This window comes from Phoxinus phoxinus, assembly GCF_949152265.1.
Source record: "Phoxinus phoxinus genome assembly, chromosome: 18".
In the NCBI taxonomy this organism is placed as follows: Eukaryota; Metazoa; Chordata; class Actinopteri; order Cypriniformes; family Leuciscidae; genus Phoxinus; species Phoxinus phoxinus.
In genome coordinates, this window is record NC_136893.1 from 30,374,878 (window position 1) to 30,401,113 (window position 26,236).

The following is a 26,236-nucleotide window of genomic DNA, read 5'->3' on the forward strand; positions in this document are numbered from 1 at the left end:
GTTTGGAAAGGCAATATGCAGGGGGGCGTGAATGATCCAACAAGGTCATGAATAATGTCCTCATTCACACCTGGAGACAAAGACGACCTGCTAATGCTGCATACTAATGAGTATTTCACTGAGTGTGTCACTGAGCCACACAGAATGCAAAGAATGCAAAGACAACACACACACACACACACACACATTATATATATATATATATATATATATATATATATATATATATATATATATATATAAACATACATACACACACACATCTACAGAATTGGTTCAGAGTTGGAAACATCTTGAAAAAAAAGTGTATTTTTCCACAAACTGTGTAGGCCTATGCTTGCAAATTGTATAATATCCAAGGTAAACATTTCTAGTAATTGTGCAGTTAATTCTCATTCGTATTTTCAGAAAGTTTTGGATTATGTAGGCTATCCTCTCCCCAAATTTGTCACTAATAAAACACAAAAATAATTTAAAGAGAAGGCTTATATTGACCTTTTAAGATTTTGTTTGCACCTTGTAAATTAGGTTTTGATGTGGCAGTAGCCTACAAACTTTATAATCTATCCAAAACGAAATGTTGTCTTTCATATTTCGTCTGTAACATATCGTCTTTTATAATATAGCCTATATTAGGGCATAAATGTTAATTTGCAGTTTAAAATGTTGCTTATACAAAGACATTTTATTTCAACGTATTCAGTCGATTTTTACTCATCTCAGTAGGCAATATATTTCATTCACACACAGACATGCTAAACAACAACAACATGCGTCTGTGCCGTTCATTCATCAAACACAGAAACGCGTGAGCTGGAGTAAACAACAGCATGTGCCGTTCATTCATTCAAACCGCTGGAGTAAACAACAGCATGTGCCGTTCATTCATTCAAACACAGAAACCCGCGAGCTGGAGTTACAACAGCATGTGCCGTTCATTCATTCAAACACAGAAACGCGCGAGCTGGAGTAAACAACAGCATGTGCCGTTCATTCATTCAAACACAGACACGCGCGAGCTGTAACGTTAGTAAACAAACGCATGCACGTGTGCCGTTCATTCATTCAAACACAGAAACGCGATTCAAATTTAAACAGTCTTTTGCGGTTTACAGACACCATTTCATATCGCTATTAGAACAAAGCACTTACTGATGATCTGCAGCTGGATCCGTTGTTCGGCTACTCCAGCACGTTTGAGGTAAAATTTCCAGGATAATCACGATATTATTAGCAGAGCTATTCCTCACAGCGAGTGTGTTGTCCAGCTGTTGTGGGCGTTGACTGGTTTGCTTGTGTTGCTTCAGATAATCTGCGTTTGAATAGCGCGCGATGGGCGTGTCACATTAGTGGAGTAATGAGGTGAGAGAACGATAATGAGCACAGTTGATCTCTCGCTCTTTTTATATAGATTACATAAACAGAGAATATTTGTTTTAGATTTGAATTAGATAATTTAAAACTACACACTTAAATGATTATAGAGATATATAGCTCATGTCTGAGTGAATAGTATTCGCTGAGTTTTGTTTGAGTTTAGAGAAGTGCTTCAGAAAAAAAGTTCACGGAGACGGAGAGGCAGAAAGCACTCCCTGTTTACTTTCTTTATTTTACAAAAGCACAATGTTTTATTTCGATTGTAAGTGGACACATAAAAAAGTAGACATTTAACAGCTTATTTTTTCATATTTCTTAAGTCTGTATGACCAAAACCGACGGAGTATTTAGGTCTATTTTGCTGCTATGTAAAAAAAAACGAGCAAAACGCGCCCGCGCGTTTGCCGACCTCAGGGGGTTAAATATGCATGTTTTGGGAGACCCCATTACTCAATTAAATTGAGGGAACGAGTTTACTGAAATCAATTGAGTTCAATCAACTTATTAGGGTTTTCAGTTTAGAAGAGAGAAAAGATTTTAATTTTGCGAGACACCGTAAGTGAAAGAAACAGGATTTAACAACAGAGTTAATTTGTTGATCAAACTTAAGGCCTGAATCGAACAGGAAACCTAGATTTTTTGCTGATGAAGTAACATGAGGATTTAACTCATCAAGTGCATGATACTACCCCCCAAAAAACCTGTTGCCGTTAATACGCCACAGCTAGCCAAACAAGCCTCGCTAGCGAGTGCTTTTGCTAGTGGCACAAAGTATGACAAGAACTCAAAGAGACATACCGAAATCACCAATGCCATAACGTACTATTTGGCCAAAGATATGATGTCCATCCACACAGTGGAAAAGAAAGGCTTCAAGAAGCTTCTGGATGTACTAGACAGACGGTACCAAATCTTTCTCACAGGTAGCTATCCCACAACTCTATGAACAGTGCAGAAAGGCGGTGCAGGCAGAGTTTGGAGTCGGAAAGATCGAATATTTTTCCTCCACGACCGACCAGGTCCAGCCGCACGACGGAACCATACAGAAGTCTCACTGTGCACTATTACGCCCGAGTACGAGCTCGTCAGCAAGTGCCTTCAGACTTCCTGCTTCCCCGAGGACCACACGGGACAAGACATCTCCGTTGGCCTAAGGGCTGCCCTGGATTCATGGGGCTTGCGTCCAGAGCATCAGTTGCTATAACGACGGACAACGGGATCAATATAAAGAAGGCCGCAGAACTCAACAAATTGCAGAGGCTACAATGCATTTAGATCTCGAAGCTTCCCAGCCAGCAAAAAGTCGTCTATTAGACGTTGAATAGACGTAATTTTTACGGTCTAATTACGGTCCACTGAAGGTTGAAAATGAAAATTGAAAAGACGTCAAATTTGTCCGACTTTTCAACGTTTAAATTTTTTTTTTAACTTTGACGGAATATGTAAAACTCTTTAAATTTATTTGAGATAATAATGAACATGGTTTGGTAGTTTGTTTTCTCTGTTGTTTTAGCATGTATAACAGACTTATTTACCTGATGATATACACATACTTCTGCAGGACTTTTACTTGTAGCAGAGTATTTCTACAGTGTGGTATTAGTACTTTTACTTAAAGGAGAACTCCGGGCAGTTTTTAAGTTAATCTTGATCGTTATATCTTTGTGAGTTCGGTCTATAGAAAAAAACGAACCGGATTGGTGCTTGCAACACGGAGCTGCTACCGCTAATGCCCAGAGCTCACTCAGCTAACGGCAGTTATGGGGCATATTCATAAAGAGTGTTTCTGTGCCTCTTAACAGACACAACATGCAATTAAAATGTCTGTCCAACATGAACAGGGTCCTGATATGACAACAAGATGCGTTTAGCAACTTAGCCATTGTTTAAATTCACCTAAATAGTGTTTTAGAGACGGCTAGCTGTAGTCTCGCGCTGAAGTCCCGTGGGAACTCCCGTTGTAGCCGGGAAAGGTCAATAGAAGTGTGTGCAGGAGGAGGAGCGTCGTGTGTGTGAAGAGTTTGAGGAGGAGCGTCGTGTGTGTGAAGAGTGTGAGGAGGAGCGTCGTGTGTGTGAAGAGTGTGAGGAGGAGCGTCAAGTGTGTGAAGAGTGTGAGGCTAGTTCTTCGTCTGTATACTCGGGTTTGAATAAATAAGGACGACCATCAAACTCAAAAGCCTCTTCCATGTGTTCAAAATCTTCTATATTCTCCATAGTTACGTTACGAACCATTTCTTCTTCATTTGTGAGCAACTCCGATCATCACTCTTCACGCACACACACGACGCTCCTCCTCACACTCTTCACACACACGACGCTCCTCCTCCTGCACACCTCTTTTTACATTTCCCGGCTACAACGGGAGTTCCCACGGGACTTCAGCGCGAGACTACAGCTAGCCGTCTCTAAAACACTATTTAGGTGAATTTAAACAATGGCTAAGTTGCTAAACGCATCTTGTTGTCATGTAAGGACCCTGTTCATGTTGGACAGACATTTTAATTGCATGTTGTGTCTGTTAAGAGGCACAGAAACACTCTTTATGAATATGCCCCATAACTGCCGTTAGCTGAGTGAGCTCTGGGCATTAGCGGTAGCAGCTCGTGTTGCAAACACCAATCCGGTTCGGGTTTTTTTCTATAGACCGAACTCACAAAGATATAACGATCAAGATTAACTTAAGAACTGCCCGGAGTTCTCCTTTAAGTAAAGGATCTGAATACTTCTTTCACCACTGGTGGTGATGACTTGGTGTTTATTTAGGAAAAAATTATATATTCACTTTTTGATTTTGTCTTTACTTCCTTTTATCTCTAGAAAACGCAACTAAAGATGATGCTCGCATTGACAAGGCTACAAAGTTGTGCAAAAAGATAGTGGGACACTTTTAATTTTATAATGTAATTTTACATATGTTTAAAACATATGTTATTATCGATATCGCAAAATTTTTTTTTTTCAATATCGTGCACCCCTAATCACTGGCCACACATGCTTACGTGACTGACAATCACAACGAGAATTTCGTTCTTTGTACGAAAGAGCTAAGGGGAAGTCACACCGCTGCCCATGAGCAGAGCATCAGCAACACCCCGGACGACTGGGATATATCCCGTGAAGCAGTATAGCGGTCACCACAGAGAATGATGTGAAAGCCATACGCGATTCAGCCCTCATACATGTACCTTGCTTGGCGCACACGCTAAACCTAGCCGTGCGCAAGGGACTAGAAGTGAGGGCTATTGATACTGCCCTTTCTCGCCTTAAAGGGATAGTTCACTTTGAAATTAAATGTTGGTGTGTGTTATCTTACCTGAAGTGCATCCAAGATGTAGGTGTCTTTGTCTCCGCAGTAGTTTCAATGTTGATATTTTTAGGTCAAACCGTTCTTGTCTGTCAGTCATATAATGCAGGTCTATAGGCACTGTCTCCAAAAGCATGCAGAGAAAAGTCCACATTACACAATTCCCCATCGTAAGTGCACATTGATGGCCTAAGACACGAAACAAGCGGTTTGTGTGAGAAAACGAACAGTATTTATATCGTTTTTATCTCTTTTACACGACCACGTCCAGGCGATCTGTTTACTTAGTCTGCGTAAGCACCGTAGAGCGCCGGAAGTGATCTCTCATCTCTCCCGGATGAGTTCGCGTGAGCTTATGTAAATGTTTTTTTTTATCGGTTTAAACATCCCGGATAAGCACAAACTAGTACCATTTCTATTAGCCGTCCTGCCTACAATCTCTGTTCTGTGCGTAGGTTCTGGTGTAAACAATGAGTGACGTACACGCGCGAGAGAGAGATCACTTCCGGAGCCTTCCGGCGCTCTACGCAGACTAAGTAAACAGATCGCCTGGACGTGGTCGTGTAAAAGAGATAATAACGATACAAATACTGTTCGTTTTATCACACAAACCGCTTGTTTCGTGTCTTAGGCCATCAATGTGCACTTACGATGGGGAATTTTTTAATTCTGACTTTTCTCTGCATGCTTTTGGAGACAGTGCCTATAGACCTGCATTATATGACTGACAGACAAGAATGGTTTGACCTAAAAATATCAACATTGAAACTACTGCGGAGACAAAGACACCGACATCTTGGATGCACTTCAGGTAAGATAAAACATACCAACATTTAATTTCAAAGTGAACTATCCCTTTAAACAGACGGCAGCTCATTTTGGCTGCTCGTAGATATTCAAATACATTGCTTGATATTTAATATCTGTTCGAATTAGATTTTTCTCAAAAGTGACAGCCCTATTACTGACAGTCATATTAATCACGTTTGTCTAATGTTTTGTGATTAGCCAATTGCCAATAATACTAATAATGCTTAAAATATACCACAAAGATATTAGATCATCATCATGTTCTAATATGTAAGTCAGACAAAAAAAGTCAATGAGCTTTAAAATTGTTCATATGCAAATGTTTGATTGAAAATCTTATTCGTCAGTATATAGTAGGGTCAAGAGTTCAGCAGTAAAAATATTTACGATTAACAACATATTCATTTATTCTTAGACTTAAAATGCAACTCACAATGTTATATTTTTTTCTGCAAGTCATAAATAGGCTACCGTATCAACTGTCCTGATTTAATAATGAGGAAACCTTCAATAAAAGGTTGAGATCCTTGGAAAGAAAACATTAAAATATACGATAATTTGACTTTATGACACAGCAAGGATTAGATCAGGGCAGAACAATATAGAGATTAATTTAGAAATTATTAATGTATTATTTGTAAAAAAAAAAATAATAATTAGTTTTTTACCCTGACACATATATTTCAAAACATTTTTTAAAATAAGATATCAAGATATTATGTACACTAACATGCACTCGTTGTGTATGGAAAGTAACTTGTGTTATTACTTTTACTTGACTTTTTACTAGTCATGAAATTTTTATGTTTCTAAAGTATGGCATTTATTTTTATGAAAGCAACATGAACACAAGATGCATACTTTCTTAAAAACGAAACTGGAACATATTTTACTAACAGATGTATTTTCCTTACTGCCTCCGATGTTATTATTCCATAATCAAGTATTAAATATTGTTTAGGAGTTGTACTTACCCTCATATGGATTACAATGCAGCCTGCTGATATTATTATTCATTTTACTGACGAATCGATTAATCAAAATATGCATTTTACCACAAACATGCACATTTAAAGCAGAATTATAATCGGTTAGTCCAGCTCATCTATAGAGCTGAAGTACCGGCCTTTCTGAAGGGGAAACATGAGCAATCTTACAATCATTAGTAAGATGTGAAAAATAATATTAATAAAGTTTACGTTGTTTTTAGCATACTGAGCTATGAGTTGTAACACCAAACTCAATGAAATAATAGTTTTGCAGTCATCAAAGACGAGCGCTATTGGCCCGTCCTGACCAGCGCTGAGAAAAGCATCACGTGTCAGGTGACCACCGTCTCTGCTCCTGCTGAATGCCTCATGCCGAACTCTCGCGATAGTATGCCTTGGCGTCACTTTCCCGCCGGAACACGAGTGGCAAAACATTCTGCAGCAAACTGCGAAAACGCGATTAAAACAAACGATTAGATAAGTAAAGACAGTTGGACTCAATGTTTCTTACAACTCACAAAAGAACCAGTGGTCCATGGTCATTGACATCTGGCCAGGAATCAGGTTTCGCCTGGGAAATGCATAAAGCAAAGACTGAACACTTTATGCTAGATAATATGGTGCATTCAAGTTATGTAGAAAATATCGTATTTACGAGATAAATGCACTTAATAACATAAATGCGAGTGGGAAGCTCTGGATTTTCTTTAAGCCCACATGTTAACGAGTTGAGGGTGTGTCAGTGAACATATTATAGTATAATGTATATAACAATATGTAGCCCCACCCCTTTACAGCGCTGCGCTTGTTGTCTTTTGTCTTCCGGTTTTCACTGCAATCTAGCGTATTTTGAAGCTGTTACGTGTCTTGAAAAAGGCTAAATGGGACTACAGAGGCTGTCGAGGAGATTACACATCATCGCGTTGAACAGGTAAACTCAGTCCGCTTTTACAGCATCGTTACGTTTATAATTGTACTCTTATAGACAATTCTAACACAAACTTTCTGGGGAAAATGTTTTCAGATTTGTCAGAAGCTAGTGACCGGTGACGTTGAAGTCGCGGGACCGTGGTGTAGTTAGCTTGTAGCCTACCTTTAGCTTTTTAATTCTGGCGACTGCATTTAGGCTTCAAAATTCACAAAAGTTGTGTTCATCTGTGATAATTGTCTTGATGGACAAAATGTGCAAGTTTCATAAACGTTAGTTGATCACAGAGCTTGTTTTTAGCGATAATCCAAAAGCCTGTGGGAAAATCCTATTGGGTTTTTGTCGAGGGAACCCAGGTGATGCACCCAGCATGAGACCAGACCAGCACACGAGACCAGACCAGCACACGAGACCAGCACGAGACCAGCACACGAGACCAGACCAGACCAGCACACGAGACCAGCACGAGACCAGCACACGAGACCAGACCAGACCAGCACAAGACCAGACCAGACCAGCACGAGACCAGACCAGCACGAGACCAGACCAGCACACGAGACCAGCACGAGACCAGACCAGCACACGAGACCAGCACGAGACCAGCACACGAGATGAGACCAGACCAGCACGAGACCAGACCAGCACGAGACCAGACCAGGACGAGACCAGACCAGACCAGCACGAGACCAGACCAGCACAAGACCAGACCAGCATCTGGACCAGCTGGTATTATGTGACCAGCACGAGACCAGCACACGAGACCAGACCAGCACACGAGACCAGACCAGCACGAGACCAGACCAGACCAGCACGAGACCAGACCAGCACGAGACCAGACCAGCACGAGACCAGACCAGCACAAGACCAGACCAGCATCTGGACCAGCTGGTATTATGTGACCAGCACGAGACCAGCACACGAGACCAGACCAGCACACGAGACCAGACCAGCACGAGACCAGACCAGACCAGCACGAGACCAGACCAGCACGAGACCAGACCAGCACAAGACCAGACCAGACCAGCACGAGACCAGACCAGTAGGAGACCAGACCAGCACAAGACCAGCACCAGACCAGACCAGTACGAGACCAGACCAGCACAAGACCAGACCAGCACCAGACCAGACCAGCACCAGACCAGACCAGCACCAGACCAGACCAGCACGAGACCAGACCAGCACGAGACCAGACCAGTACGAGACCAGACCAGCACGAGACCAGACCAGACCAGTACGAGACCAGACCAGCACGAGACCAGACCAGACCAGACCAGACCAGACCAGCACGAGACCAGCACAAGACCAGACCAGCACGAGACCAGACCAGACCAGCACAAGACCAGACCAGACCAGCACGAGACCAGACCAGACCAGCACGAGACCAGACCAGACCAGCACGAGACCAGCACAAGACCAGACCAGCACGAGACCAGCACACGAGACCAGACCAGCACGAGACCAGCAGAAACCGGCCTGGACCAACTGGATGTGGTACGCATTGTGGTGTGGAAAAACATGCCAAAAAGATGAAAATAAAGATGAAATTTGATTGACAGTGCCTCGTCTCAGATTCAGTGCTATGATATATAATTGTGAGACTATAGACTATGATTGCCTCTGCTTCCCCAGCTGATGTAGAGACACCCAGCCGTCACAGAGCTCAGTCACGAGTGTGCCAGCTGTACATGCATCTCCTGAACTGACCACTTGTGATCGGACTGACCAAATGTGCATGCATTAAACAGAAGGATGATGATGAACACTGAGAAACGCAGACGATAAATAGAAAACACACAATGAAGCATTAAAACAGGAGCATTTTTATTTGGCTCTCAGTCTGTCTGTCAAGATTGCATGTCGGTTAATAATAAATGAATGTCAAGCTCAAAGATACTGCAATCTTTTCACATTCCAGCCAGAATGAAGGCTGACAGTAAATCAGAGAACGTGTGACGGCAGTGATGAACATGCGATGTCTTCAGTGAGGCTTCGAGTGAGCACAGCACTGCTGAGGGAAGCTCGTGGCTGTTGTCCCCCCCCCCCCCCCCACACACACACGTACTGCAGGACAGCTTCAGCCGCGCAGCGCTCAGGCGTGGGGGAGGGGAGAGGCCGGGCATCTCATGCAGGGATGCAGCAAGCGTCTGATTGGCTGCTTGCATGTGTGACATCAGAGGTGTGTAGCGCAGAGAGGGGAGGAAACACTGCGACTCGAGGAGCATCCCAGCTCTGATCCGTCTTCTCCTGTGGGATAAAGCCTCCAGCACTGCTCCTCTACTCGCTCCTGTGGGATAACCCCTCGTCTGTGTCCCGATCACACTGCTCCTCTACTGTCAGCCATGAACTACCTGCGCCGGCGCCTGTCGGACAGCACCTTCATCTCCAACCTGCCGAATGGCTACATGTCCGACCTGCAGAAGCCAGACCCCCCTCAGCCTCCCCCGCCGGGCCCCGCTCCGGTGTCCCCGGGCCCGGACAGGAGAGCCGGCGCGGCGCCGGCGCAGGGCTTCTTCAGCTCCATCAGCAGTGCGGTGAAGCAGACGGCCGCCTCGGCGGGGCTGGTGGAGCAGCCGGCCCGCAGCCTCAAGCTCCTGCTGGTCATCGACGCGGCCCAGCACGACTGGTAAGGCACCGCTCCCCCTGATAGCCGAGCGCACCCTCGTGTGTTTAGTGCTGAGCTACATCATTACTGTGACTGGTGGAGGATATAATGCCCGTTTCACTGCTGGTACTGGGAAACCCCCGCCATCACTGCATTAATCTGGTGTCTCTGATATACGCCTGAGTGTGTGTGATTCTGTTCAACTTCTTCTGTGTGAGCCTGGGGGTAACAGCTCTATCTGATCATATATTAGTATTAATATTAAATACACTTGCTTTGGTTTCTATTGTTGGTCCAAAATGGTTGAATTGTCTTCCACTATTCATAATACACGTCCCTCTTCTCATACGCTGAATATAATGTTGAATATTTCTGATGTTTTTGATGTAAATTCCCTTTATCATTTGTTTTGCGGTCTTGTTTTTATTTTATTTGTATCCTCTTGTACAGAACAACTACTGTTGCTTTATTGTGCTATATAAATAAGCGTTGATTGATTTATGGATTGCCATGTAAACGAGTATGGGTGAATCTGAGCAGCAATATCTGCAGCATTTCTTCAGAAGATGGATGTGAATGTGAGGGAACACATGCTATCATTATTCAGCTTCTGCACACATGCAGATACTGCTCAAGCCTAGGCTGGGGATGTCTGTGGTACCGCTCGTGTTAAAGCTTCTGTGATCGTGTTGAGTGAGAAACACACACTGCTTTGAGATGGCACACACCACACATATCATCTTCCCATGGCTGCTGTAAAGAGTCACATGACCAGAGCCGTTCAATTCCTGCTTGTGTCAACGCTCAAAAGAAAGAACATGTAATAACCTATAATACATGTCATGTTTAAAGGGTTTGTCATTCATATATTTATGGCTCTTGCTCATTTAAATCATGCATTCATGTAGTGGTCATACGTGGAAAAACACAGCCTTGTTTTTTAGGGTTTTTAGTTATTAATGTTATTATTGTTGTTACATTAAGTGAAAAAGAGTTTGCATCTCCTTTTTACTTTTCTTCTTTAGTATTATGTTATTGTTTGTGGCTTTCTGGTGGGGCTTTTCAGGGGGTGAACTGCTAATTTAATTTCATTCAGTAAAATACATGCGCTCAGCTGGGATTGGGAGTAATATGAGATGAAATGTGTCACTAATGCCCAAAGTCAGCATAGGTTTACATGTGTCTCTCAGTGAACAGTTATAATAACCCCTGAAAGCTCAGGACTGTACGGTCACGTTTGGACTACAGTTTTAATGTAAAGACCATAATGTGGTGAAATCTTCAAGATAACTCTATAAGGTTTACTGTGTCCTCTTTAAAGCCTGCATGTTTTCTGGAGCATGTTAAGTATGTCATCCACTGTACCTTTATCTATAAGATCCGCTTTATTGGTCATTCCCCAATGTAAAGAGATCCTCTCCACAGATGAAGACACACTCGGTGTTGGATCTATTATAGGACTAATTGTTATGATTTTCAGGATGAACCCAATCGCAGACAGCTTGCAGAACACACTAGGTTTATTGATGACAAAAACGGGGGAAACAAAACCCACGAGGCGGCAAAACACAGACAGGACAAGGGTGACTAAACTAGACTACCTTGTTTGCTCCGGACTTTCTGACTTTTCAGTTTGGTCCGGATCAAAATTACAGGTGTGAAACCTCCCCTGGACCACGGTCCGGACCAATCAGACGAAATTTGGTCTGATGAAAAGAGGTAGTCTCGGTCCGGATCACACTGAACAAAGGTTTGGTTCGTTATAGTGTGAAAGCATTTTCTGTAAGGTTCAGACTTTCGGACCATTTACACAAAGTTCCGGCTGTTCCCGTGTAGCCGAAGAAGACAAAGATAGCAGGAAGAATGAGCCGTGGTAGCACATGTGGAGAGGAGGAAACAAGGTTTTTATTTGAAATATGGTCTGACGACATAATATGAAGTCAACTGGAAAAACGCTTGCCGTCTTCTCCTCCTTTCCTGCCGGCGATGATCAAATGTTCGCACAGCGAGGACGTTCATTTGGCGAATTTGAACTAGCCTCGCGTATAGTTGGTGCTGCAGGTAGTAATACCATAATAATAACAATATAGTTTCAACAATATGCGTCTGTTCATTTATTGTTGTCAAAGTTACCCGCCGATTTTTGACAACACACGCTGACGTCAGACGCACGTCCGTTTACAAACCAATCACTGTCGAGATGCAGCGCACAGAGATGATGACGACAGCACGCAAGCACGTCATGTGAAGTTCTTTAGTGCGCTCGCATAATTGCAGTGTGAAACCAAACCAAGACTTACCGAATGTATAAAATGTATCAACACATGAACTTTGGTTCGGACCTTGGTGCGGACTCTCAGGTGTGAAAACGCCCTATGACTTGACAGATAACTAGACAATAAACAAATGCAGAATCAGAACTTTCACTACAATTCTTTTGACAGGATACTCACAAAGTTTCACAACGTAAGATAATGAACCGGCACAGGACAGCAAACACAAGAGGATTAAATAGGGAGAAACTGATAATGACGACAGGTGACACAGATGACACAATAATGACTAACGAGGAGAACAAGGGGGCGGGGCTGAGTGACGAGACAACACAAGCACACGGCCCAAACACAAGGCATGTGCTTGCACACGAAACATGGCTCTGTCATGATCCTGCCTCAAGACTAGCACAAATCATGACACTCATATTCTGCACTGTCCTCAGCCGAGAGGAATATAATCACCGCACATCTGTAGCGGTCACTGCTTTACGGCTGTACGGCTCTTCTAAGGCCTCGGTGATGTACTTCTGGAGCGGAGAGTTCTCGTAAGATATTCAAGAAATTAAAATCTTCCACTGGTTGTTATTTATTTGGTTCCTTGGCTCAGTTTACCCTTACACAAGTGCTGTAAGTGAACCAATTGTGTTTGACATTTGACATATCATATCTTTGACTGTAATACATTCAAATAATTAGATTCAACATTAAAATGCTTTCTTTTGTGTTGGGATATGGCCCAAACCTTTAAACTCAGGCATTTAGGAATTAATAATCCTAGGCTACTGTACAGTATACTAGCCCTATGAAACTATGACTATATAAATACCACTGCTTTTACTACACCAGCTTACCTTTTATGCGCATTAATATCATTTCTGACTTGATGCGGTTCTGCAGTTTATAGTGTAAAGGTGGATCCGCAGTGGACATCCGTGTGGAGACGCTCGGCTTTAGTCTCTCGTGTCCGTCTGCACATGAACAGTCAGTGCACTTCTTCATCACTATTCCTGACATGTGAACACTAGCGAGAAGCTGAATTATAGCTGTGTTACTGAGATCACAGTCGGGCTGTGTTGGCACTCTGTAAAGCACATGGACCTGGTTTATAATTGACATATATTTCAACATACATATTTAACATATACAGTGACTTATTTTGTCACTGCAAATAAATGCAATGATCATTTAGATTGTGTGTGTGCCTATCTTTAGATGAAGTGAAGACAGTTGATTCATGTTGTAGCAAGGAAACGTAATCGAGGAAGTCCTGGATTATCGCAGGTGGAATATTATATGTGGAAAAATATAGCAAAAATGTTGTTCCCCTGATAACTAGCCTGCTAAACAACACGCCATCATCCTCATGCCAACATGCAGCGCTAAAACACTCACACACTCCGCCGTCGTGCTGTACAACACTGCAGTGCACGTGCTTGTGCAGTGAGTCACTTTAATATTGTGTGCTGTGTTGACCAATGATTGGTTTTATGATAACATCATATGATTTATTAGCCAGTCCTGCATCGTGTACAAACAAGCGCGTCTTATCCGCTGTAACGGTTTGGCTGTAAGCCTGACACAGTACAGGGCACAAACGTGGGGAAAGATTTTATTTTCCTCTAAAACACAAGATGCCCACACACACTCTCCGCAGCAAAACATGCGCTTCTCAAGATCCGCCTTCCAGACGTGACTCCAGACAGCAGCGCCAAGCAGAATCTCTTCATGTGATCTCATATTTAATGATTTTTAAAATCTTGTAGATTTATGTTGAAAATGAGAATCGATAAAATTATTGATTATATTTTGACTATACACTCTAAAAAAAAAATGCTGGGTTGTTTTAACCGAATTTTGGGTCAAATATGGACAAACCCAGCCATTGGGTTAAGTTTTTAAATTGCATTTTTGATCCAACGTTTTGATTTGTCCATATTTGACCCAAAATTGGGTTAAAACAACCCAGTGTATTTTTCAATAACAATAATATATAAATGATGGTATTTGGGGCGAAAGGCACAATAATTAGCATGATTAGAAACAGACAGATGGTAAATATCATATATTAAGTTGGGTGTCCACCTTAGAGATAATCACCATATTATAATATAAAAATATCATATTAATCATATTATATAATAAAATGTCATGTTTATTGTTACTACTGTATTCAATTATTATGGGACCTCCTTTCAGAATCTTTACTTTTTAAAAAAAATAATTTTGTTTGTATGTATTTATAAAAGATATTTTTATATTAACATTTTAATGACAGTATAAAATGACATTTTAATGTAAAAATAATTATTTTATCAAAGTAAACGGAAATAGTACAAACTTTGGTAAATTGATTATTTTGAACAAGTATTAACTTAGACATTATTAAAAACATATATATATTTGCCCCGTGTGTGTGTGGGGTAACAGACCTCGCCACCTCATACATTTATACCATTTTTAAACAAACAAACAAACCACTATTATGATTTTTTTTTCACACAAAATCTGTTCAATACAAATATATATATATATATATATATATATATATATATATATATATATATATATATATATATATATATATATATATATATATTCTTCAATCATACACTGTGGTAAAAAGCTAATTTTTCTTAAGTTGTGTCTTTAGCCCGGTTATATAACTGACACAGTTCAGAGTTATTCTTGCATATTAGTGATGGAAAAATAGATCATTAAAGACAGATAATAAAGCACATCATTTTAAGCCAAGTTAATTATTCTTATGCTTGTGAAATGCAAATAACTCCTATGATTTTTTGCATGATACCATTGATCTTGCCCTGAGCATCTCCTTTTAGATGATTCTCTGAACTGAACAATCAGACACAATGGAAACATATTTTAAGTGCATATTTTATCACTTTTTAAATCATCTTTTTTTTCCCTTTTCTACAGGGCCAAACTCTTCAGAGGAAAAAAACTGAATGGAGATTATGACATTAAAGTTGAACAGGTGAGTTTATAAAAGTCAAAAGACAAATCAAATGAAAGTATTCTTATTTATTCGTTCCTTCCTCTTGTTTTCCAGGCTGAGTTTGCTGACATCAGTGTCGTGGCTCATGCAAACGGATCATGTACGGTGGCTGTGCAGGGTTTGCAGAATGAAAACAAGATTGTCAGGTAAACTTGTGTTTAGAAATCACCTCAAGCTGTTCATATTATACTGCAATAACTGAGATAATGTGCAATAACTATTGAATATGATCTAAAAACATCAGTTTCTATAATCTAATGTGCTATTGTGTGTACAATAACAGTCATCAACATTTCTTAACCTTCAATCAGAATGAAAGCTAAATGAACCCGCTCAGAGAGAACATGATGTGAGATATGAAAGCATATCATTATCCTGGGATGTAATAAAGTACAGTTATAATAAAAGGCCATTCATAATGATTTGAGTGGCTTGGTGTCACCGAGACAATGCTTCTGTTTACACCAATGTCCCATGAAGTCTTCAGACACATATCCAAAACCCTGTCTAAAATTACTATAGGAGACATTATATAGATTATCATACATATTAAATGAAAACCTGAAAATGAGACGTGTGTAATGTGCCCTATCATGCACCGCTCACACACTGAATGAGCAGCGTTGTGAGAATCGTGAATCCAGAATCCTTTCTCAGAAGTGTGAGATATAAAGTCCAATTCTAAGGAAAAAAAAACTTTTTTCCTCAGAATTGCTAGTTTTGCTAGTTAGAGAATTGCTCCTCAGAATATAAAGAAAGTTTATATCACGCAATTCTGACTTTATAACTCGCAATCGTGAGATTCACAATTACCTTTTTAATTCTGTGGCTGGAAACAAGTCTCTATAGAGAGCCGCTAATGAGAGATAGGTTTGCCTTTATAAACGTCCGCCCGAGAGATGAAGAGCTGATTACTTGTAACTTATGTCCTGCACATATGCAAGCAAGCTCTGGACGCTCCTCCTGCGGTGAGGAAAAGCCGGTGGGAAACAGCGATAGCTCCAGAGTTCAGGCCGTCCCTGCATCATGGACTGTCTGAACAAAAGCTGGACTGGATTTAAGCATAACTTTAAATCCCCCCCAATGCAAACTACATACAAGAAGAATGTAGAAAGCACGTTCTTCACTTCAGTCGCTGTGCCACAGTGCGAGCCAGCAGTACTGCTGTCTTCAGAGGAAGAGCTGTCAGACAATGCTCTCCAATGGTTGAATATGGGCCAGTGAGGGCACTTGTAGACCACTACATCTCAGGACAGTGATTAAACAGGATTGAGCTGACATGTACCCTTCACAAACCGTTGTTGCTTTCATCAATAGTTCCTGCAGGAAGAGTAAAAACAGGCAATTTGCCACAATTTCCCCATCCAATCTGGCATGTCTGTATCTCTGAAACGGTGTTTGTTTAAAAAAATATCCAGTCATGGAACTGCACCATTCTGCTCAATTCTGCTCTACTAATCAGGATAGCGGGAAACACGAGTGACGGGAGTTCAATCAGGCAGAAATCGATGTAATGAAAAAGGAGGGCTGTTGCGCTCTGTGAGAGAATATCTCTGATCAACTGAGTGATATTTGGTCTCGATGTTGGTCTATACGTGAGAGAATAACACCGGCGCTTGAGGCTGTCGGCGCTGGATGGGACAAAGCGACTGATGCAAATCCAGTAGGGTTAGAAGTAGTGCGAGCGCTTGGAGTACGTCACTGAGTATAATGAGTTGTTCTATGTGTTTAGTCGCAGTGCTGCTCAACACATTCAGTCTCTTCTCCAGACTGTGAAGCGGTGGAGATCGACCACCCCTTGCCTGTTTATATAGGCGACGACTAAAACCCCTCACACCGTTCTGCTGTTCAACAGCACTCCCAGCTCAGAAGTGATGCTTTCATTACTAAGACTCAAGCTCTGATTCTCCGTCCAGAGCTGAAATGCTCTCGTTCTCAACAGCCCCAGGGAAACGATGCCATCAACACCAATGACCTCAGAGCGAAAGGGACTGATCACGACTGCATACGCTGAACTCTGAGCGCTGGAGCTGAAGACCGGTGGTGCGGCTCTTGGAGAACAGGTCTCGGCCCGATGAAGCCTGCCTGTTTCTCTCACCCAGGAGATCGGCAGGGTTGGTTTGCTGCATCTGTGGCGTAGGATTGTTCCCTTACCTTAAGCCGTTTAGACTGTGACATGATGAGGTGGGTGAGGGTAATAACCCCAGTAATCTGGGTAGCCCTCGTTGAACTGTGATGTGAGGTTCACGCGAGCAGGCTGATGAGGTCTAGCTCCCGTTTCCCCATATCTGGGATATGAATGAATGAATGAATGAATGAATTAGACATTTATATAGCGCTTTTTCACATGTACTACTGTACACCCAAAGCGATTTACAGTCATGTCTCTCCTCAACACCACCAGTGTGAGCTCCACTGGGATGATGCGACGGCAGCCACATTACAACAGCAGCAGCGCCATAAACCTGCACTGGTTGCCAGTTGCCGCTCGCATCAAATTCAAGTCACTGATGCTCTCCTACAGAACAACCACTGGCTCTGCTCCCTTTATACCTTTATACTCCAGACTTACGTGCCATCCAGAAGCTTGCGTTCTGCAAGTAAAGTGGCCTCGTGGTGCCATCATCTCAAAGAGGCACAACATCTCTTTCAAGGACCTTCACCTGGACTGTTCCCTGCTGGAGGAATGACCTTCACCTGGACCGTTCCCTGCTGGAGGAATGACATTCAACTGGACCGTTCCCTGCTGGAGGAATGACCTTCACCTGGACCGTTCCCTGCTGGAGGAATGACCTTCACCTGGACCGTTCCCTGCTGGAGGAATGACATTCAACTGGACCGTTCCCTGCTGGAGGAATGACATTCACCTGGACCGTTCCCTGCTGGAGGAATGACCTTCACCTGGACCATTCCCTGCTGGAGGAATGACCTTCACCTGGACCCTTCCCTGCTGGAGGAATGACCTTCACCTGGACCCTTCCCTGCTGGAGGAATGACCTTCACCTGGACCCTTCCCTGCTGGAGGAATGACCTTCACCTGGACCCTTCCCTGCTGGAGGAATGACCTTCACCTGGACCGTTCCCTGCTGGAGGAATGACCTTCACCTGGACCGTTCCCTGCTGGAGGAATGACATTCACCTGGACCGTTCCCTGCTGGAGGAATGACCTTCAGCTGGACCGTTCATTACATTTATATAGCGCTTTTCTCTGCACTCAAAGCGCTTTACATAGAAGGAGGATATTGTGCCAGAACGCCCACCACACACCAGCTTACTGATGGAGAGGAGACAGAGCGATGAAGCCAATCAGTGTATATATATATACAGTGCGGAGAACAAGTATTTGATACACTGACGATATTGCAGGTTTTCCTACTTACAAAACATGTAGAGGTCTGTAATTTTATCAAAGGTACTCTTCAACTGAGAGACGGAATCTAAAAAAAAAATCCATAAAATCATATTGTATGATTTTTAAATAATTAATAAGCATTTTATTGCATGACAAGTATTTGATCACCTACCAACCAGTAAGAATCCGGCTCTCACAGACCTGTTAGTTTTTCTTTAAGAAGCCCTTCTGTTCTCCACTCATTACCTGCATTAACTGCACCTGTTTGAACTCGTTACCTGTATAAAAGACACCTGTCCACACACTCAATCAAACAGACACCTGTCCACACACTCAATCAAACAGACACCTGTCCACACACTCAATCAAACAGACATCTGTCCACACACTCAATCAAACAGACACCTGTCCACACACTCAATCAAACAGACACCTGTCCACACACTCAATCAAACAGACACCTGTCCACACACTCAATCAAACAGACACCTGTCCACACACTCAATCAAACAGACACCTGTCCACACACTCAATCAAACAGACTCCTGTCCACACACTCAATCAAACAGACACCTGTCCACACACTCAATCAAACAGACACCTGTCCACACACTCAATCAAACAGACACCTGTCCACACACTCAATCAAACAGACACCTGTCCACACACTCAATCAAACAGACTCCAACCTCTCCACAATGGCTTAGATCAGAGAGCTGTGTAAGGACATCAGGGATAAACTGTAGACCTGCACAAGGCTGGGATGGGCTACAGGACAATAGGCATCAGCTTGGGGAGAAGGCAACAACTGTTTTATTTATTTTTTGAATACTAATGAACTGCTTCTATTGCTCTCCTCATTTGTAAGTCGCTTTGGATAAAAGATTAAATGCTAAATGATTAAATGCAAAATTATTAAATCTGAAAATTAGGATGCTTATTCATGAGAATGGACAAACTGGCCTTGGCACGGCTGTTTTCCACTCTTGCGAAAAGACACACCCCCAGCCAAAAGCAAAACAGGATTCACAGCACCAGCTGTTACAGGACCAGCTCAGTCTGTAAACGGCAAAATGGGAAATACAATAATGCCCTGTGAGTGTGGCTCCCAAAATCTACACGGGGAGGAGTGTGAGAATAGAGCTCAGGGACTCTGGTCGCTGTCATGATGGGCCTGCCAGTCTGACAGATGGGGCACTGAACGACTGTTAGGAGGAGAACCATTGTGACATATTATAAATGTCAAGCGTTGCATGTATAACTACAGTTGCTTGTGTCTGTGTACTGTATGCCCCTACAGGTCATTTAAGCCCGACTTTGTCCTGATCCGACAACATGCTTTCAGCATGGCAGAGAACGAGGACTTCCGTAACTTAATCATCGGACTGCAGTACGCTGGTATTCCCAGCATCAACTCCCTGGAGTCCATCTACAACCTCTGTGACAAACCCTGGGCCGTAAGTTTGAGGACGCTCAATCTGACATGGCATTTGATAGATATGTGATATCTCCAACCTCATCTCTCTAAACTTATCTGCAGTTTGCATGTCTGATCAGCACATACAAGAAACTCGGACAGGAGAAATTTCCATTAATTGAACAGACGTTCTACCCCAACTATAAAGAAATGGTAAGAGATAGTTTCACAAACAGTTTTCTTTTTTCAGCAATGTGATCAATCACTATTATCTGCATAATTAAATGAATAAATAATCTGTTTGTGCAAAAACAAACCAGGTGACCATGCCGGCATTTCCCGTTGTGGTGAAAATCGGGCACGCTCACTCTGGTGTGGGGAAGGTAACGTTGAAACTCAAAAACAAGGACTGTAGAAGAAGAGCTTTGTGATTATGTAGTTAAACATCTAATCCAATCGTATGTGTTGTTAAGGTGAAAGTGGAGAACCACACAAAGTTTCAGGACATAGCTAGTGTGGTGGCCGTCACTCAGACATACAGCACATGTGAACCTTTCATCGAACCCAAATATGACATCAGGATCCAGAAAATTGGAAATGATTACAAAGCTTACATGTGAGTAAAGATGCTATTCTGTAGAGTTTCTGAACACATCTCAGATTCAGCTAAATGCTGTTCTTGACAGATGAAGAATGCTCCTCGTTTCATAGGAGGACGTCGGTGTCAGGTAACTGGAAGTCCAACACTGGCACTGCCATGGTGGAGCAGGTGGCTATGACAGACAGGTAACACACACAGCAATGGCAGCTTTACAGCATCCACTACAGGTAAGCAACTATGCGTGGAACATGACTAAGCATGTTGCGTTGTCTTGCAGGTATAAGCTATGGGTAGACACCTGCTGCGAAATATTTGGAGGCCTTGAAATTTGTGCTGTGAAAGCTATTCATGGAAAAGATGGAAAAGATTACATTACTGAGGTATGTGCTCTACTTAAAATGGCTTGGAAGAGTTGCTTACTAGTTAATAGATGTGATATACAAAGACATTGTAGAGCGTTTATGCAGGTTTGTATCTTCAACCATTGTGTTTTACTCTTCATGTAATATTACTAATACCTGTGTTTGTTTGGGTAGGTGATGGGTTCGTCTATGCCTTTAGAGGGGGACCACCAGGCCGAGGACCAGCAGCTAATAGCAGACATGGTCATTGCCAAAATGAATCATGTAATGTCACAGAATCCCAAAAGACCAACTGCTATTCAACCCAAACAGGTACATGATGTAACAACACACTGCAAAGACTAAACAAAACAAAGCCGACTTACAAAAAAAAAACGACCTATTGTACTATTTTTTTTCCAGTTAACTCAATTAATTCTGTCCAACTCAAATTGCGGTTTCTGACAACTACAATATTTTTATCATATTTGGTAACTGACAAAGACTTATGTAAGTGAATATGCCTAAGCAACTACAGTAAATGTTAGAATTTAGCAATGCAAGGAACAACAATTTGTAGGGTTTTACCCAATTGATTTTCAAAGCCTACTGTGGCAAATACACTAAACACAATTATAAACGTTTTATATGTTTTTGCCCCCATTTTTCATGAGCTGAACTCAAAGATCTAAGACTTTTTCTATGTACACAAAAGGCCTATTTCTCTCAAATATTGTTCACGAATCTGTCTAAATCTGTGTTAGTGAGCACTTCTCCTTCGCCGAGATAATCCTCCACCTCACAGGTGTGCATATCAAGATGCGGATTACACAGCAGGATTATTGCACAGGTGTGCCGTAGGCTGTCCACAATAAAAGGCCACTCTAAAATGTGCAGTTTTATCACACAGCACAATGCCACAGATGTTGCAAGTTTCGAGGGAGCGTGCGATTGGCATGCTGACTGCAGGAATGTCCACCAGAGCTGTTGCCCGTGAATTGAAGGCGTTTCAGAGAATTTGGCAGTACATCCAACCGGCCTCACAACCGCAGACCACGTGTGCCCACACCAGCCCAGGACCTCCACATCCAGCATCTTCACCTCCAGGATCGTCTGAGAGCCGCCACCCGGACAGCGGCTGAAACTAAAGAATCTCTGCACAAACTGTCAGAAACCGTCTCAGGGAAGCTCATCTGATGCTCGTCGTCCTCATCGGGGTCTCCTGACTGCAGTTCGTCACCGTAACTGACTTGAGTGGCACATGCTCACATTCGATGGCGTCTGGCACTTGGGGAGGTGTTCTCTTCACGGATGAATCCGGTCTTCACTGTACAGGGCAGATAGCAGACAGCGTGTGTGGCGTCGTGTGGGTGAGCAGTGTGCTGATGTTTACACTGTGGATCGAGTGGCCCATGGTGGCGGGGGAGTTATGGTATGGGCAGACGTATGTTATGGACAACGAACACAGGGGCATTTTATTGATGGCATTTTGAATGCACAGAGATACCGTGACGAGATTGTTGTGCCGTTCCTCCATGACCATCACCTCATGTTGCACATGATAATGCACAGCCCCATATTGCAAGGAATTCCTGGAAGCTGAAAACATCCCAGTTCTTGCATGGCCAGCATACTCACCGCACATGTCACCCGTCGAGCATGTTTGGGATGCTCTGGGTCGGCGTGTTCCAGGTCCTGCCAATATCCAGCAGCTTCACACAGCCACTGAAGAGGAGTGGACCGACCCTCCACAGGCCACGATCAACACCTGATCAACTCTGTGCGGAGGAGATGTGTTGCTCTGCGTGAGGCAAATGGTGGTCACACCAGATACTGACTGGTTTTTGGATCCCCCAATACTGTAAAACTGCACATTTTAGAGTGGCATTTTATTGTGGACAGCCTACGGCACACCTGTGCAATAATCCTGCTGTCTAATCAGCATCTTGATATGCACACCTGTGAGGTGGAGGATTACCTCGGCAAAGGAGAAGTGCTCACAAACACAGATTTAGACAGATTTGTGAACAATATTTAAGAGAAATAGACCTTTTTTGTACATAGAAAATAGTGGTGGGGAAAAAATCTATTCTGTTCAGTATCACAATATTTAGTGCACGCAATTATATCGATACAGTAACGCAAAGTATTGCAATATTTAATTATAAAATTATCTGTTTTACTTTCGGGTTTTCTCCAAGTTTACTCTGATAATTTACATATTACATCCACAAGGGCGCTTGTTACGGTGCTTTGTTGTCGTGCATTCAACAGCAAATGAAAATGGCTTCACCATCACAACCGGTTGCACACGACGCTCGCCTTCTGTCAAATCTAAAGTGTGGGTATATTTAGGTATTCATCACACAGGAGATATAGGAACGGCCCAGAGCAGCACTTTAACCTCTGAGCATGTTGACCAACTCCTTGTTATAAACAAAAATGCCAATATTCCCAAAGTAATTTGGGTTGATGAGCTTGCAGCTAACAGGACTGGACAGAGCAGAACACATTTTTGTTTATTTTTCTCAATTTGATTGAATCTAAGTTACTCTTAATTATATGCTTATTATCAGGTTTATGTTACTCTGTTGTATGTAAATCATTTTAACTTATGTGCTGGGAGCTCCCCATTCCTGTGAGAGGTCTCCTATTCAGAGAATAATCACGGCCTGTCCTGTAATAAGGTCCTGAATGTTCAAGTTTTTGCACAGTTAATGTGTAGAAGATCATGTTCACAGAATTAAATGTGTCATTTTTTGTAATGCCTTTGAGTAATATGGGGGACATCAATCGCAGTATATCGCAGAATCGAATCGCAATACTTGCTGTATCGCAATATGTTAAGAATCGCAATAATATTGAACCGTGGACCAAATATCGCAATACTCTCGAATCATCACATTTTTGCCAATTCCCAGCTTTGAGTTCAGCACATATAGGGGCAAAAACAAGTGTTGCGTTTATAATTTCGTTCAGTTCATATTACCTTGATATTCAATTCTAAAAGGTGCAATGAGATGCACATTTACCTCAAATTACCTTACAAATCTCAAAACCGTCAACGAATGATGATCAACAAATATTAGGGAAGAAGAAATGTTAACTCTGAACTGTATGATAGTTAACATAAACATACATGTTTGAGTATTCTAGTTCTGTTTATATAAAAAAATGAATTACTCAAAAAATCTATGTTCAAGCTACTTCACATTTAGGAGAACATTTTGGAAGTTGAATGTTTTATATGCAAGCGTGTCAACAGCTCAGATGCTCAGTGTGTGTGTGTGTGTGCGTGCGTGTGTGTGTGTGTGCGTGTGCGTGTGTGTTTCAGGTTACTGCTGAAAAGGACGCTTTGGTTGAGCTGAAGAACGGCGCGGCGCAGAAGGCGGCTCCACAAGGCTGTTTGCAGTACATTCTGGACTGTAATGGTGTTGCTGTGGGACCAAAGCTAGTGCAGGCAAACTAAAACACAACCAGGAAGAACTCCTGACCGGTTGTGTTCGAACATTCAAACAGTGATGCCTGAGATGCAAGTGAACAAATAATGTGTTAGTGTGGGCCTGATCTGTATTTCAGTCTGTACTGTGTAACTCTCACTGTTGTGCGCTTGTGACGGTTGCTTTTGTGTCTCTGTGAAGCGGTGTCCTCTTCAGGGTTGTTGTGTGTGATCAGCAGATTGTGCCTAGTGCTCTTTTAATCGTACTTTATATATATATATTTTCTTGTCTTATGTCTATGTTTCAGTAAATTGTGGACAAAGGGCGTGTGTGTGTGTGTGTGTGTGTGTGTGTGTGTGTGTGTGTGTGTGTGTACATGAAAGAAAGGAGACTATAAAACGTAAATAAATACTTTAATTGCATGATCGAAGTTGTGTGTCATTGTGTGTTGAACGGAGAGGTGTGTGTTTTCTTTTGTGATCACTGTTGAAATAATATTAATAATAATAATCCTTCTTGCACTCTAGTATTGTAAATGTGTTATAAAATATGGTGAAATGTATTTCCTACATTGAATGAAAGTATATTACTGGACATCTGTCATTCTGGAGTTGCAAAAATGTGGACAATTTGTTTATTGTTAACAATATTATTGCAGAATAGCAAATTAAATAAATAATGAGCAATACAAATAAAAATAAAACTCTGAACACTATCTATAATTTTTAATGTCTATTCGTTTTATATGAGATACACAAACCCTGTCACCACAATTTGTGACAAAAACACTAAATAAAAATCACAATTAAAGTAACAAAATGATCACATTTTGAGACGTTTTGATGAATTTATGAAAATAAGTTAACACTTTATTTTAAAATATCCTTGTTGCAAGTTACATGTTCTTATCATAGTAATAACTGTATTCTGCATTACATGCAACAAACCTTGATCATATCGTCACAGTCTGAGTCTGTTCTCGCTTATCGTCGTCATCTTCATCACAGTCAGCACTCAGTACTTGCATAATTAAACTGCAACACAGACACCTTAAAATAAAGTGTAACGAATAAAAATGTAGGTGTTTTTATTACTGTAACTTGGGTTGAAATGCTGACTTTGAAATGCTGTTTGGATTCTAGTATGTCTGGTTCAGCTGATTGGCCACTTATATACACCAGTCAATGTTTAAACGGATCAACCCATGGGTGATACTCTAATAGTCTTCATGTGTATTAGAACACATTCATAACAACATTGGGGGTGGGGGTGGGGGTGGGGGGGGGGGGTGTAAGCAGCGTGTGTGAATTACGGGTTTGCAGGGGTGGTCAAGGAAAGTAGTCTGTAATATGAAGATGACTGATATGGGTCATATGATTAACTTTACCTGAGCTGTTGAATTAAATTAGGATGAAGAATGTGTTTAAAATGCATATACCGTATTTTCCGGACTATAAGGCACACTTTTTTTCATAGTTTGGCTGGTCCTGCGACTTATAGTCAGGTGCGACTTATATATCAAATTAATTCTTACTGACTGAGATGAACCGAGAGAAAACATTACCGTCTACAGCCGCGAGAGGGCGCTCTAGTTGGCGGAGTTGTTCAGAAGCGACACCGAGGAAGAACTCAATGGATTCAGTGTTGTCCACGCACTCAATCAAACAGACACCTGTCCACACACTTAATCAAACAGACACCTGTCCACACACTCAATCAAACAGACACCTGTCCACACACTTAATCAAACAGACACCTGTCCACACACTCAATCAAACAGACA

The 26,236-nt window shown here is 42.0% G+C and overlaps 2 protein-coding genes across 11 annotated transcripts in view; one reads left to right on the top strand and one right to left on the bottom strand.

Annotated features, from left to right (window-relative positions):
- The window catches only part of vgll4a (vestigial-like family member 4a), a 67,151-nt gene extending 60,272 nt beyond the window's left edge, over positions 1 to 6,879 (bottom strand). For 7 of the 8 annotated variants that reach the window (XR_013794928.1, XR_013794929.1, XM_079589190.1 and 4 more), the window contains exon 1: positions 6,466 to 6,879. Coding sequence is in view for 5 of the 8 variants with exons in the window: in XM_079589190.1 (XP_079445316.1) it covers positions 6,466 to 6,541 (76 nt within the window). In the remaining 3 variants the exon portion in view is untranslated. The remainder of the gene's footprint in view (positions 1 to 6,465) is intronic. The other variant, XM_079589192.1, reaches the window with a different exon arrangement.
- A 27-nt stretch (positions 6,880 to 6,906) lies between these two features.
- Positions 6,907 to 25,521, top strand: syn2a (synapsin IIa). Of its 3 annotated transcripts, none has more exons than XM_079589177.1 (11): positions 6,907 to 7,411; positions 15,224 to 15,281; positions 15,357 to 15,448; positions 19,955 to 20,111; positions 20,195 to 20,284; positions 20,392 to 20,454; positions 20,545 to 20,687; positions 20,783 to 20,857; positions 20,950 to 21,052; positions 21,209 to 21,346; positions 24,348 to 25,173. In XM_079589177.1, exons 1-11 carry the CDS (start codon positions 7,362 to 7,364, stop codon positions 24,480 to 24,482), a joined length of 1,104 nt encoding a protein of 367 aa, XP_079445303.1. In that variant the 5' UTR covers positions 6,907 to 7,361; the 3' UTR covers positions 24,483 to 25,173. The 3 variants fall into 3 exon arrangements, with proteins under 3 accessions (XP_079445303.1, XP_079445301.1, XP_079445302.1); XM_079589175.1 differs by lacking the exon at positions 6,907 to 7,411 and adding an exon at positions 9,566 to 10,031 and having other exon boundaries at positions 24,348 to 25,521; XM_079589176.1 differs by lacking the exon at positions 6,907 to 7,411 and adding an exon at positions 12,645 to 12,831.
- Positions 25,522 to 26,236: the final 715 nt, after the last annotated feature.

Excerpts from the sequence above, each read along its gene's own strand:
- syn2a (XM_079589175.1), top strand. The coding sequence starts at position 9,748 with ATGAACTACCTGCGCCGGCGCCTGTCGGACAGCACCTTCATCTCCAAC. Across the intron at positions 15,282-15,356 it reads ATGACATTAAAGTTGAACAG|GCTGAGTTTGCTGACATCAG; the intron begins GTGAGTTTATAA and ends CTTGTTTTCCAG. Across the intron at positions 20,455-20,544 it reads CTCACTCTGGTGTGGGGAAG|GTGAAAGTGGAGAACCACAC; the intron begins GTAACGTTGAAA and ends TGTGTTGTTAAG.